Source organism: Xenopus tropicalis, chromosome 7 (assembly GCF_000004195.4).
Source record: "Xenopus tropicalis strain Nigerian chromosome 7, UCB_Xtro_10.0, whole genome shotgun sequence".
NCBI classification, from domain to species: domain Eukaryota; kingdom Metazoa; phylum Chordata; class Amphibia; order Anura; family Pipidae; genus Xenopus; species Xenopus tropicalis.
Window position 1 is genome coordinate 118,073,688 of NC_030683.2, and position 12,724 is coordinate 118,086,411.

The 12,724-nt window shown below is 44.8% G+C and overlaps 1 protein-coding gene across 1 annotated transcript; it reads left to right on the forward strand.

Annotated features, from left to right (window-relative positions):
* The first annotated feature begins 1,768 nt into the window (after positions 1 to 1,768).
* Positions 1,769 to 7,177, forward strand: LOC100495013 (fish-egg lectin). Its single transcript, XM_002934648.5, has 5 exons — positions 1,769 to 1,774; positions 3,919 to 4,003; positions 4,631 to 4,858; positions 5,437 to 5,764; positions 6,357 to 7,177. The coding sequence occupies exons 1-5, from the start codon at positions 1,769 to 1,771 to the stop codon at positions 6,523 to 6,525; spliced, it is 816 nt and encodes a 271-aa protein (XP_002934694.3). The 3' UTR covers positions 6,526 to 7,177.
* Positions 7,178 to 12,724: the final 5,547 nt, after the last annotated feature.

Below are 12,724 nucleotides of genomic sequence, written 5' to 3' on the forward strand. Positions count from 1 at the left end.
AAGGTTAAAACCCCCATATGGTTGCCCTTTTATTGGCTCCACTGGGATCACCTGACTGTAGCTGGGAAGGGTGGGAGCTACAACATGGAGCGGCCACTGCTCCTGTATAAACTATAGCAAAAAAAAGGAAAGTTGTCTTAATGTCCTATACATATTGATAATGGGGGAGTGCAGAGGGGCTCTTGTTGTTGTTTGTATGTATTTTGTGGTCACAGCCTCATTGCTTCCCCGCCTAATGGTTTCAAATGTAGTGGTTGAGCACAACTTTCCTTTTTTTGCTATAGTTTATACAGGAGCAGTGGCCGCTCCATGTTGTAGCTCCCACCCTTCCCAGCTACAGTCAGGTGATTCTAGTGGAGCCAATAAAAGGACAGCCATATGGGGGTTTTAACCCTGAAAGCAAGTAAGTTGCAGGTAAAACTCAGTCCCTTTGTTAAATGTATATTGAAGCAGTAGAATTCTTAATGAATCGCATAGGTCAGTGTAGGACTGGCCAGAAGGGATGACTTTGATGCAGTTGGCCAGCTTGAAGTATATTGCAATGTACGGACAAACAACTCTGTGTTTTGCTTAAACGGGAGGGCATTTCTTAGTAGCTTAATGCACAGAATGGGTTAATGTCCTATATATATTGATAATGGGGGAGTGCAGAGGGGCTCTTGTTGTTGTTTATATGTATTTTGTGGTCACAACCTCATTGCACCCCCGCCTAATGGTTTAAAATTTAGTGGTTGAGCACAACTTTCCTTTTTTTTTGCTATGTAGCCTTGTTATGAACTAAGGGGCAATATTGGGCAAATGTTGGACTTGACTCTTCGGGCAGCATTGCCCAGTCTGCCTCCCTATGGTAACCTATAAAAATGTTGATGGAGTAAGATAGCGGGGACCATAAAGATATGACGTGGACCATCAAAGAAGTATTCATAGTAAATGTAATACAAGATAATGCCTGATCTTGAGAAGTTAAAACATACCGATGTGTTGGTATTTCAGAAATGTGTAGCCCTGGGTTTTAATTAGGGTTTAAGTCTTTTCACTTGGGCTGAATTCAGATTTTCAGAAAAAAAAAAAATGAGCTTCAGAACTGCTGTAGCAGCAATTAGAACATTAGAAGAGTTAACCAGATAATTCTGAAAGTGTCCATGTAGAAATATGTAATTAAAGCTGTCTTAAAAATGTAATTACAGCTAATGTGAATATTGTATTAAATGTGCTTTTATTTGTTGGTGCATTGTTTGCCCACAGCTTGACTTCCAGGCATTAAAAAGGCAACATAATTGGTGCAAAAAAAGACAAAACAATCTGCACCACAACTGACTGGTTTGCATTGTGACCCTGATCCTGCCCCATGGTCTGCCAACTGAATGTGTGATGCCCCCCTGTGCCTTCTCCAGTACCCACTGCTTTCCCACTATCTACCTTGTCCCATTACATCTTCTCTTCATTAATTTCACAACTAAATATCAGCACCCCACAGTGCTTTCTACATCCCAAAGGCTGTCTCCCATCCCTCTGTCCTCTTTGCTTTAGGGCAAGCACCCACGGATAGATCTCTGCTATCGCTGGGAAGTACCCGCTCCAAAAAGGGTTTTCCACTGGCAACAATAGAAGTTGCCAGTGGAAAGCCCTGCACATTGCTTCAGTTTCCAAAGTCGCACAAAGTTTCCCAGACAACTTTACACAACTTTGGAAACTGAAGAGATGCAAAGCGACTTGCCAGTGGAAACCCTTTTCCGAGAGGGTACTCGCCTGCGATAGCTGAGATCTAATGCAGGTGAGTACGTTGCTCCGTGGGTGCTTGCCCTTAAAACGGACACCTCTTCCACTTCTGTGAACCATCAGATCCACTTAATCTGTCCCACCTTCCTCTCAACTGATTATAAGCTTCCCATTGTCCCCCGAGCCCAGTCAATTAACCCATAGGCTAAAGCCACACGGGAGTATTTTCGGCAAGCCGAAAACCACATGCCAAGAATACACCACGCTAATGTCAATTTGGTCTACCTTGTGCCTGCAGCCGAATGAATGGAATACGCTGAGGTGCAGGCACATGTAGCCCATATTCGCCAAAAAACGCGAGGCTTCATATCTTCGGCGGATATCGGCTACATGTGCCTGCACCCGAGCGTATTCTATTCATTCTGGCGCAGGCACAAGGTAGGCCGAATTGGCAGCAGTGGGGCGTATTCTCGGCAAGCGTTTTTCGGCTTCCTGAGAATACACCCGTGTGGCATTAGCCTTAACCAACTGTTGTGTAATGATGAGCACCTTGCAAGCATAATTACACAGGTGTAAAATATATAGGTTTATTCTGCTGTCAACTAATATGTTTCTGGGCTAGCATCACTGTAACATGTCATGGATATTGTACCAGAAAACTAACAAACCAACAAGGTGATATAAATAAAAAAAAATGGCCAGTGCTCCTGTTAGCAGAAAACTGCACTGGGTGGGGGTAACTGTGATCGAGCGATCCTCTTCCCCCTGTCTTCTTTCTACACAATCCTGGGCACGACACATACACAAGCGCCACGAAGACAGAAGTCGGAAGAGGATCACTCACAGGTACCCCCGGCCGGTGCAGTTTTCTGCTAACAGGAGCACTGGCCTGGGGTATTAGGTAAGCGAGTACAATCACTGGATGGGTTCATAACATTTTGGCACCCACCAGTGATCGAACCTTTCCTTCTTTAAAGAGGAAAAATTACAATTAAATGTATTTTCCATTAAATAACAGGAAAACAGCAACAGCCAGGGTTGCTGTTTGAACACATAAAATGAATTATCAGTGGTTACTGAGCCTTGTACCCATTTAAGGTAGAACTAAGCTGTATAAAAACCCCTATACAAATGTCTAACTACAGAAGCCCAGAGGCAGTGCGGCTCTGTGTGAGGGAGTTTTGATCTTTGTTCATCAGGGTGGGGAAGAAAAGGCAAAAGGAAAGTGGAAAGAGGACGGGGAAAGGAAAGAATACTGTATCCGAACTAAAACAGATTGATACTTCATGCAAGAAAGTCATAATCGAAAGCTAAAGGCATAGCCTCTCCCAAGGTAGAAAGGTGACAATCAGCTTACCATATGTTATTACAGTGTATTAGTTGGTGCATTATTAGTATAGTATGCTAGCTTCCATGCAAATGGCTGGTGTATAATGTCTAACAAACAGCAGTTCTGTAGAACCATGAATTTCATACATATTATTCCCTAGTCTTACAGGGGATGTAAACCCTGCTGCACTGCTCAATCAGACATTACTCAGCTGTTCCTGGACATAATGAAGACTGAGGCATGCTGGGAGCTGTAGTCCAGTAACATCAGGGTTGTATTCTTAAAGCAATATTGCACAATAAAACTTTTCCAAAACTTTCCCCCAAATCCCCCCAAAATGCAAGAAATCCCCCAATGAGAATCCCAGCTGATGTGAGTAAATCCGGCTCCCTGTTCTCTGTTCCTGCAATTGGAGTTGGGAGCAATAAGCACAGTTTCCCAGCACTGAACAAGTCTGTCCCTTTATCCCCATGTCTGATTCCTGTGCCATATAATGACGGGAAAATGCCATCATTATCTCTATATGTAAGGTACCAGGGAGATGCCTGACACAGTGCTGGGAATCAGCATTCTCATTGGTCACTTCTCTTTTTTTGGCCAGTAGAATGCTCAGTGGTGAATTTTCTTGTATCTATAATTACATTTTTCAACAACTTCTATAGCAAAACTAGGGGGCCCAGTGGGACAGGGTTATGATTGGGTTTACAACCCCTTTAAGCCAGTAGTTATTGTCTATGTGAAATCTATCTAATGAGCTTCAAGCCAATAACTGTCTCTGTCACTGCTCTCACTGCTCTGCCCCAGTCTCTGCCCCTCTGTCTGTGAAGGGAGGAGTACAATGAGCTTTATATCTGAGAAGGGTTGTATAGCCATTATTATTCTTTTATCTCAACCCAAAAGGCAACATGCTGCTCCTCATCTTCCTACAACTTCTCTACACCGGAGCCGCTGCAGGTACTTAAACCTATTCTGCTATTTGTGTATTTCTGCACATCATTATATTTTCCACTTTGCACAGAAATTGAGCAAAAGAGCCTGTCGGTCTTGGCATATGCATTAAATGACTCCAGCATTCCCTACAGCCCTGGCCAGGATCTCCCCAGCACCCTACTGACTTGCATGGGATATAAGGGCATGTTTATCTAAAGGTGAAAACAGAGTTTACTATATATATATATATATATATATATATATATATATATAGCCAAAGTATCTACGGAAAGAACCGTTTTTGTTGCACCTAAGCCCTGTGAGTGCGGTTCTTTCCGTGGATACTTTGGCTCTAAATAATTTTTGAGACTGCACTCAGGCCATTTACTTTACAATATCGCGAGTGCCGACTTTCCTGCGCTTTATATATATATATATATATATATATATATATATATATATATATATATACACATATGTACACACATATAAATCATAGACATATCAGATCACACCTGGATAACCCCCATAGCTGCTAGAAGCTAATAGAAGAGCTACAAAAATATCTTCTTAGATATCGGTCAGGCTCTATTCATGCAAAATTCAAGCTTTTTTCTATTTACAGTTTACACTCTCTCTGTCAATACACAGAAATGCCCTGCGTGACAGTGCCCGGGAAGCTGAGACAGCTGGATGCTGGGAGTGGAGAAGTCTATGGGGTGTCGGATGATCGCAGTGTATACTTCTGGCATTCTAATCGGTGGGAGCAGATTAAAGGAAACTATTTACATGTGACTGTGGGACCAGCTGGAGTTTGGGCGGTCAACAATCTCAATAGGGTTTACAGGCTGCAGAATTTTGAGTGGATGCAATTATCAGGTGACTAGAGTAAAAGTGTTGGTGCAGACACAAAATATGGTATATCTGCTGGTCTTCATGGCAAGCAAAGTAGGAGTTGCTCTTGTCAAATGCATAGGGCTAGCTTTTTTTAAGAGTGGAAAATGCCACGACCAGTGGCCAGTTCCTACTGTCACAATCAAGGGGGCCTCAGGGGGCAACTGTAGTTTTACCACTTTATATAAGACAAAACTACACTTGCCATAGGCAGGCAATAAGTAGGCAATATACCTATACATATATGTAATATCAGTGCCGCCGGCACTGCTTATAGAAAACACCCACATTTCTTTGCTCCCTGTTTTGTACACTTAAGGAGCTGGTTATATAGAGAAAACATTGGAAGCTGATAGAGGCATGTTGTACAGTGCAATATACTGATGTGCTTTGCACCCCTTTTTGTGCTTTGCTTCTTGCTCAGCCATAAAAAATGAATGGTGCTGAAATAGGCGCAGATTGCAACCATTAAAATTCCACTCACTAACCTGCTTGCTTCTGTATTTGTACCATATTTATAGGCCCATTCTTACTTAGAGCTTTCTGTGCAATTTTCCCGTCAGGGCGCTTGAAGCAGATCGATGCTGGGGGCGATATGTTCCTAGTTGGAGTAGATTCTAAAGAAAGTATTTACTGCCTGAACCAGGAAAGCGTAAAGGGAACTGCCCTAAGCTACATGGAAGTTGAAGGGAGGCTGAAGTATTACAGTTGTGGTCCCCTTGGCTGCTGGGGTGTCAACGATGCCTATGAGACCTATTACCAGAAAAACGTGACCCAAACATCCTGCCAGGGAGTGGGCTCCATGCGAGTGCAAGGATCTCTTGCCATGGTGGAGGTGGGCACAGACGGATCGGTGTTTGCTGTGGACCCAAATGGCAAGGTTTACAGAAGGTAATGGTGCGCGGTGGTCATTTTGGTGGCCTGTTAACATGTTCTGTGATTTGTTCTTTTCCTGCTGTAGGACACTGAGCAATGCAGGGTACAAGGCACATTATATCCCAACCTATTAATAATATTAAGAGCACATTATGTATATAGTTTATTTAATAAAATATGAACATTAAACACTAAATGGAAGTGTTACCCTCTAATCCATTAATATTCAGTAATAATAAGGTTTTATGACCTACTGGCTCCATGTATAAATTACCCAATAATATTTTTTTAAGCAGCGCGTCGAACTATTGTTGGACAAAAAGTAGAATGGACTGTGATGGATGCAGCACAAACACCATATCCATAATATGTTCTTGGGTGGAATACAGACACCCTGAACCATTGTCTGGTTCTCTTCTTTCCCAGTAAAAAGATTGTCTCTAGGTACAGCAGCCTTACGTGGTCCCGTGTATACGGCTTAATGTCAAATATTACTTTCAGTAAATACAATTGTTATAAAAAAAATAAAGGCATAAGATGTTGCTCTAGAAAGATCCACTGATGGATTCTACGATTATCTTATCATCATTATCTCTTTCCTTTCTAGAAAGGGTATCAGCCCAAAGAAGCCAACTGGAACCACATGGGAAGAACTGGATCTTTATGACAATTTCAAACATGTCAGCTACGACGCTGGATTCCTGTGGCTTATTGCTGAGAATGGGAGCATCATTAAATGTGCATATCCTGAGTCTATACTGCCAAGTGTGTTGTAAACCCAGAGAGCTCACAGTCCACCCTGCTTCACATTCTCCTTACACATTATGTTATAAAACAGTTATAAAACTGAACATTACTGATGAGGGCATCTTTTGGTTTGGTAGTGCCCTGATACACCCCCCCACTGCTACTGTATAACTTCAACGTTTCTGCTTTGCCACCCCTCCGCACAGTCCTGGATAACCAGTCAAATGTCCCCGTTCCCGCCACCCCCATCGTAAGTCTTGCGAGAAGAAACTATGACTTCACTCTCAGAAATATAGAAAGGACATCCTGGGCACAAGGAGTATTTCTTCAGCTGTGGTGTCTGTTATGGAACGTTTGGACTTTTTAGGTGTCTCACTTCGCTATATATTGTGTAAAAAATAGGAAAGTTTGGAGATGTAACACTGGAACCACAAAGTGCAGTAAATCAAAGTAGTTTTATGGGCATGTAGGTGCTCTTGACTCTTGGTTGTATGTTGAAGCTCATTGTAATAGTGACTAAGCCCACAATATAACCAAATAAAAATAAAGAATCTTTGTCAGACTGGCCCCTGGTAAGGAATGGCTGCTTGCTGTTAGGGAACTGTAATGGGGATCATTGATACTAGGTTGGGGGTGGTGGTTAATCTTTCAGGCAAACAAGCCCAGATGGGGGGCTCCAAACAGTGCACCGAATACTTCCGGTGTGGCTTCTGCACACTTCCTGGTAGGGAGCCACTGTACTTGATCAGCTGACTGCTGTGTCACACCTAAATCGTCCAATAGGAAACAACAAAAAGGAGCACATTACTAAAAAACTATTTATTTGACTTATTTTTAAATACACTTACAATTTACTAGAAGTACAATGTAAATTCATATCCCCTTCTATCTCAACATGTTTTGCACTCACACATCGCTTCTTCGGGAGGTCAATGGGTATTGCACACAAGCTGCGGAAAAATTCGCCGCACGTCCAAAAATTGTCGCCGGCTTCAAAAAAGAATAGTCGCGGGCGGCAAAATAATAGCCGCGGGCGACGAAACAATAGCGCGCGACAAAATAATAGCCGCGCGACGAAACAAGAGCCGCGCGACGAAACAAGAGCCGCGCGACGAAACAAGAGCCGCGCGCGACGAAACAATAGCCGTGCGACAAAATAATAGCTGCGGGCGATGAAATAATAGCCGCGCGACAAAACAATAGCCGCGGGCGACGAAACAATAGCCGCGCGACGAAACAATAGCCGCACGACAAAACAATAGCCGCGCGACAAAACAATAGCAGCGGGCGACGAAACAAGAGCCGCGGGCGACGAAATAATAGCCGCGGGAGACGGAACAATAGCCGCGCGACAAAATAATAGCCGCGGGCGACAATTTTTTTTGTCGCACGACATTTTCGCCGTTTCGCGAATTTTTCGCCGAATTTTTCGGCGAAGCGAAACGGAACAGATTCGCTCATCACTGTCGATGAGCACACTTTTTCAGCAGGCATGGATTTGCAGCAAATTTCTGCATTTCGGCATTGGTGAATTGTTTTTCGCGAAATAACCCCGCATGTAAAATCGCTGCACGTAAAAAAAATCTTGTTGCACGTCAAATTGAGCATGGCCGCTTCAAAAAAGTGCAGGCAACAAAAAAAAAAGAAACGCAGGTGGCAACAAAATCATGCGACAAATGCGTTTCGCAAATTTTTCACCGTTTCGCAAATGGGACAGATTCGCTCATCGCCACACACTGACGTGCATATAATCTAGGTATATCTAGAAGTACAGTAAACTATTAATAATACTCCAAATAAAACCCAAAAGCCTATTGTTTATTCAACCCTTAATAAATCCATGTATTAAAAATCATCAATTACATTCACTTCTTTGAAATTCATTTTTACTAGAATTGTCTCTTACAAAAATGTTGTTGGAAATATGTCAGATGTTTATTTTGCCTTGATCAACCTGGGGGGCATTAAAAATCCCATTTCCATGTTCCAGGTGTGATTCTCACAAGGACGATTCTTAGTTGAACAAGAAATAAATTACATAATTTTATATGACTTCCCTGTTATAAATTCAGTAAATCTATCCACTTCCTTTGAAAACCCACAGGCCTTACAGCTTCCACATTCATGATTTATGATTCCCTACATACACTTACAACTCCAATTCCAATTGGAAAAAGAAGCCATTGATAATGATAATGAGCTCCTAGGCATGTTGAAGTCCTTGATCATTACTGTTATAGGGATTCGGAAACTTTAGGCTGGGCCAATAAGTTCAGTATACAATATATGACACCAGTATTGATTGGTTGCATTGCATGTAAAAATCATGGTGAATAATGCTATTTTTTTTTTTTTTTTTACAAATGTGCGCCCCTATACCTTCTTTACTTCTACTGCTTTTTCCCCTCTCATATAAGCTGTGCTCTTTTCTGCCTTTATTCCACTCTCTTTGTAACAATACATTTCCCTCCTTCCCTGCTCCCATTTCCCCTCTGTGTCTCCCTTAGGCTCCTCTTAGCTCTCAAGTCCCCATTTGTTCCACATCTCTCTCAGTAACCCCCATCCCTCACAGACACACTTCTGCCTTTGTGTTTTTGCATTATGCCCACTTCACCTCTTTGTCTCCTATGCCTCCCCCTAGCTTCTCAGTACCTTCCCAGTGCACTATGGCACTCGTATTGCCCCTGCCCCCTCTGCATTGCCTACTGTGCTCTGTGTCTCTTCTACTCCTTATTGTGCATCCTCTGTCCCTCTATGGTCCTATTCCCTGTGCCCTCTGCATCTTCACCTGTGCATTCTGTCCCATAATAATCCCACAATACTCACTGACCCCCATGCTAACTGTACTACCCTCTCTGCAACGTGCCCCTTGCTCAGGCTATTGTGCCCCTTACCTCCCTCACTCTCCCCTGTGCCCCTGTGCTTCCCACACCCAACCCTCTGTCAACCAACTGTGTTCCTTATCTCCAACATTGTCCATTCTGCCCCCCGGTAACCTATAAAAACGTTGGTCACCCCAAGGAGTAAGGCAGCCAAGCACAAGAGAGTTAATAAATAGAGCAGAGATAAGAAACATATGCTGAGGGCCACCCAAGTATTCTGAGTAAATACAATAAAACATCAGTGTAACCAGATAATGATCCCGAGGAGTTAGAAAATAATAATGTGCTGGTGTTTCAGGAATGTGTAGCCCTGGGTTTAATGTCGGTTTAACTCTAATCAGAAGAGGAGTTCAGAAGATACAGTAATATGAAAGTGCCCATGGAGGAATATGAAATTAAAGCTGTCTAACGTAATTATTGTTTTCTATTTGGTTTACTTTTATTTGTTGGACTAGAATTTGCATTATTTGCCACTGACCCAGTACTCGGACTCCCTTTTTTTATTGTGCCCTCTATTCCTGTCACTGTACCATTCCTACCTATATTCCTCCCCAACAGCGACCCCTGTTTCTGCCCCTTGGTCTCCCAACTGAATATCTGATGCCCCCTTATTCCCTGTGCCTCTTCTGGAACCCACTGCATTCCCATTTTCTCTCTGTTAGTCTATTGCAGTGCTGTCCAACTTCTGTGGTACCGAGGGCCGGAATTTTTCTGGCCTACATGGTGGAGGCCCGATAATGTAAGCCAGTTTTGACCACTCCCCTTTTTTAAACCACACCCACTTCAAACTACACCCATGCTATCACAAGAGCTTTTAAGACCATCCCCACATTAATGGTGGCAACACAGCAAAAACCCAATGGTTGGTGCTCACTGCGGGTATATCACCCTTCATTCATATGTGAAAGAATTATATTATGTCATACACTTAAATCGATATGCCTCCTCCTCCCCTGTGCATAGCACAGCAACCCCCCAGCATATAATTACACCCCTTGGGGACCATATAATGACTATTTCCAAATGCCAAACTCCAGGAACAAACCCCTGCCAGGTTCACCTTCCACAGGCAGCATAGGGCAGGGAGAGTATGGCACACACAGGCAGCATAGGGCAGGGAGAGTATGGCACACGCAGACAGCATAGGGCAGGGAGAGTATGGCACACGCAGGCAGCATAGGGAAGGCAGAGTATGGCACACACAGGCAGCATAGGGGAGGCATAGAGCAGGCAGAGTACTGCTTGCCCTACCCCTCCTGTGTGTGCCATACTCTGCCTGCCCTCCCCTGCCTATGTGTGCCATACTATGCTTGCCCTCCCCTTCCTATGTGTGCCATACTATGCTTGCCCTCCCCTGCCTATGTGTGCCATACTATGCTTGCCCTCCCCTTCCTATGTGTGCCATACTATGCTTGCCCTCCCCTGCCTATGTGTGCCATACTATGCTTGCCCTCCCATGCCTATGTGTGCCATACTATGCTTGCCCTCCCCTTCCTATGTATGCCATACTATGCTTGCCCTCCCCTGCCTATGTGTGCCATACTATGCTTGCCCTCCCCTTCCTATGTATGCCATACTATGCTTGCCCTCCCCTGCCTATGTGTGCCATACTATGCTTGCCCTCCCCTGCCTATGTGTGCCATACTATGCCTGCCACCCCTGCCTATGTGTGCCATACTATTCCTGCCCACCCCTGCCTATGTGTGCCATACTATTCCTGCCCTCCCCTGCCTATGTATGCCATACTATGCTTGCCCTCCCCTGTCTATGCGCGCCATACTATGCTTGCCCTCCCCTGCCTATGTATGCCATACTATGCTTGCACTCCCCTGCCTATGTATGCCATACTATGCTTGCCCTCCCCTGCCTATGTATGCCATACTATGCTTGCCCTCCCCTGCCTATGTATGCCATACTATGCTTGCCCTCCCCTTCCTATGTGTGCCATACTATGCTTGCCCTCCCCTGCCTATGTATGCCATACTATGCTTGCCCTCCCCTTCCTATGTGTGCCATACTATGCTTGCCCTCCCCTGCCTATGTGTGCCATACTATGCCTGCCACCCCTGCCTATGTGTGCCATACTATTCCTGCCCACCCCTGCCTATGTGTGCCATACTATTCCTGCCCTCCCCTGTCTATGCGCGCCATACTATGCTTGCCCTCCCCTGCCTATGTATGCCATACTATGCTTGCCCTCCCCTGCCTATGTATGCCATACTATGCTTGCCCTCCCCTGTCTATGCGCGCCATACTATGCTTGCCCTCCCCTGCCTATGTATGCCATACTATGCTTGCCCTCCCCTGCCTATGTGTGCCATACTATGCTTGCCCTCCCCTGCCTATGTGTGCCATACTATTCCTGCCCTCCCCTGTTTATGCGCGCCATAATATGCTTGCCCTCCCCTGCCTATGTATGCCATACTATGCTTGCCCTCCCCTGCCTATGTGTGCCATACTATTCCTGCCCTCCCCTGTCTATGCGCGCCATACTATGCTTGCCCTCCCCTGCCTATGTATGCCATACTATGCTTGCCCTCCCCTGCCTATGTATGCCATACTATGCTTGCCCTCCCCTGCCTATGTATGCCATACTATGCTTGCCCTCCCCTGTCTATGTATGCCATACTATGCTTGCCCTCCCCTGTCTATGCGCGCCATACTATGCTTGCCCTCCCCTGCCTATGTGTGCCATACTATGCTTGCCCTCCCCTGCCTATATGTGCAATACTATGCCTGCCCCCCCTGCCTATGTGTGCCATACTATTCCTGCCCACCCCTGCCTATGTGTGCCATACTATCCAAATATAGAGGAGAGCACCATAAAGCAGATTTCTGCTAAAATGCTATTTATTTCAGACCAAAAAACACAACATGTTTCGGGCAGTGTGACACCCTTTATCATGTGCAATACTATGCCTGCCCCCCCTGCCTATGTGTGCCATACTATTCCTGCCCACCCCTGCCTATGTGTGCCATACTATGCCTGCCCTATTGCACACACAGGCAGCATACAGTGACACAATGCTGGATGTGTCAGAAGGAATGTCTGAGGTGTGAACAGGGGAACAATGGGGGTGATTACAGTCTGAGCCTGAGGTGTGAACACTGCAGGGGGAAAACAATGAAGGCATTAAAAGGTGTGAACAGTACAGGGGTTTACATGATTAAACAATACAGAGGGATTACAGCCTGAATCTGAGATGAGAACCATGCAGGGGGGGCAGTTAATCACAGTACTGATACCATTTAAAGGTAATACACAAAAGTAAGCCATCAAAGCAGCCAGACAGGTGGGGGGCCACACATAGGGGGGTCGCGGGCCGCCAGTTGGTCAGCCCTGGTT

Coding starts and splice junctions, on each gene's coding strand:
- LOC100495013 (XM_002934648.5), top strand. Junction 4,859..5,436: donor TGAGTGGATGCAATTATCAG/GTGACTAGAGTA, acceptor TTTTCCCGTCAG/GGCGCTTGAAGCAGATCGAT. Junction 5,765..6,356: donor AATGGCAAGGTTTACAGAAG/GTAATGGTGCGC, acceptor TTTCCTTTCTAG/AAAGGGTATCAGCCCAAAGA.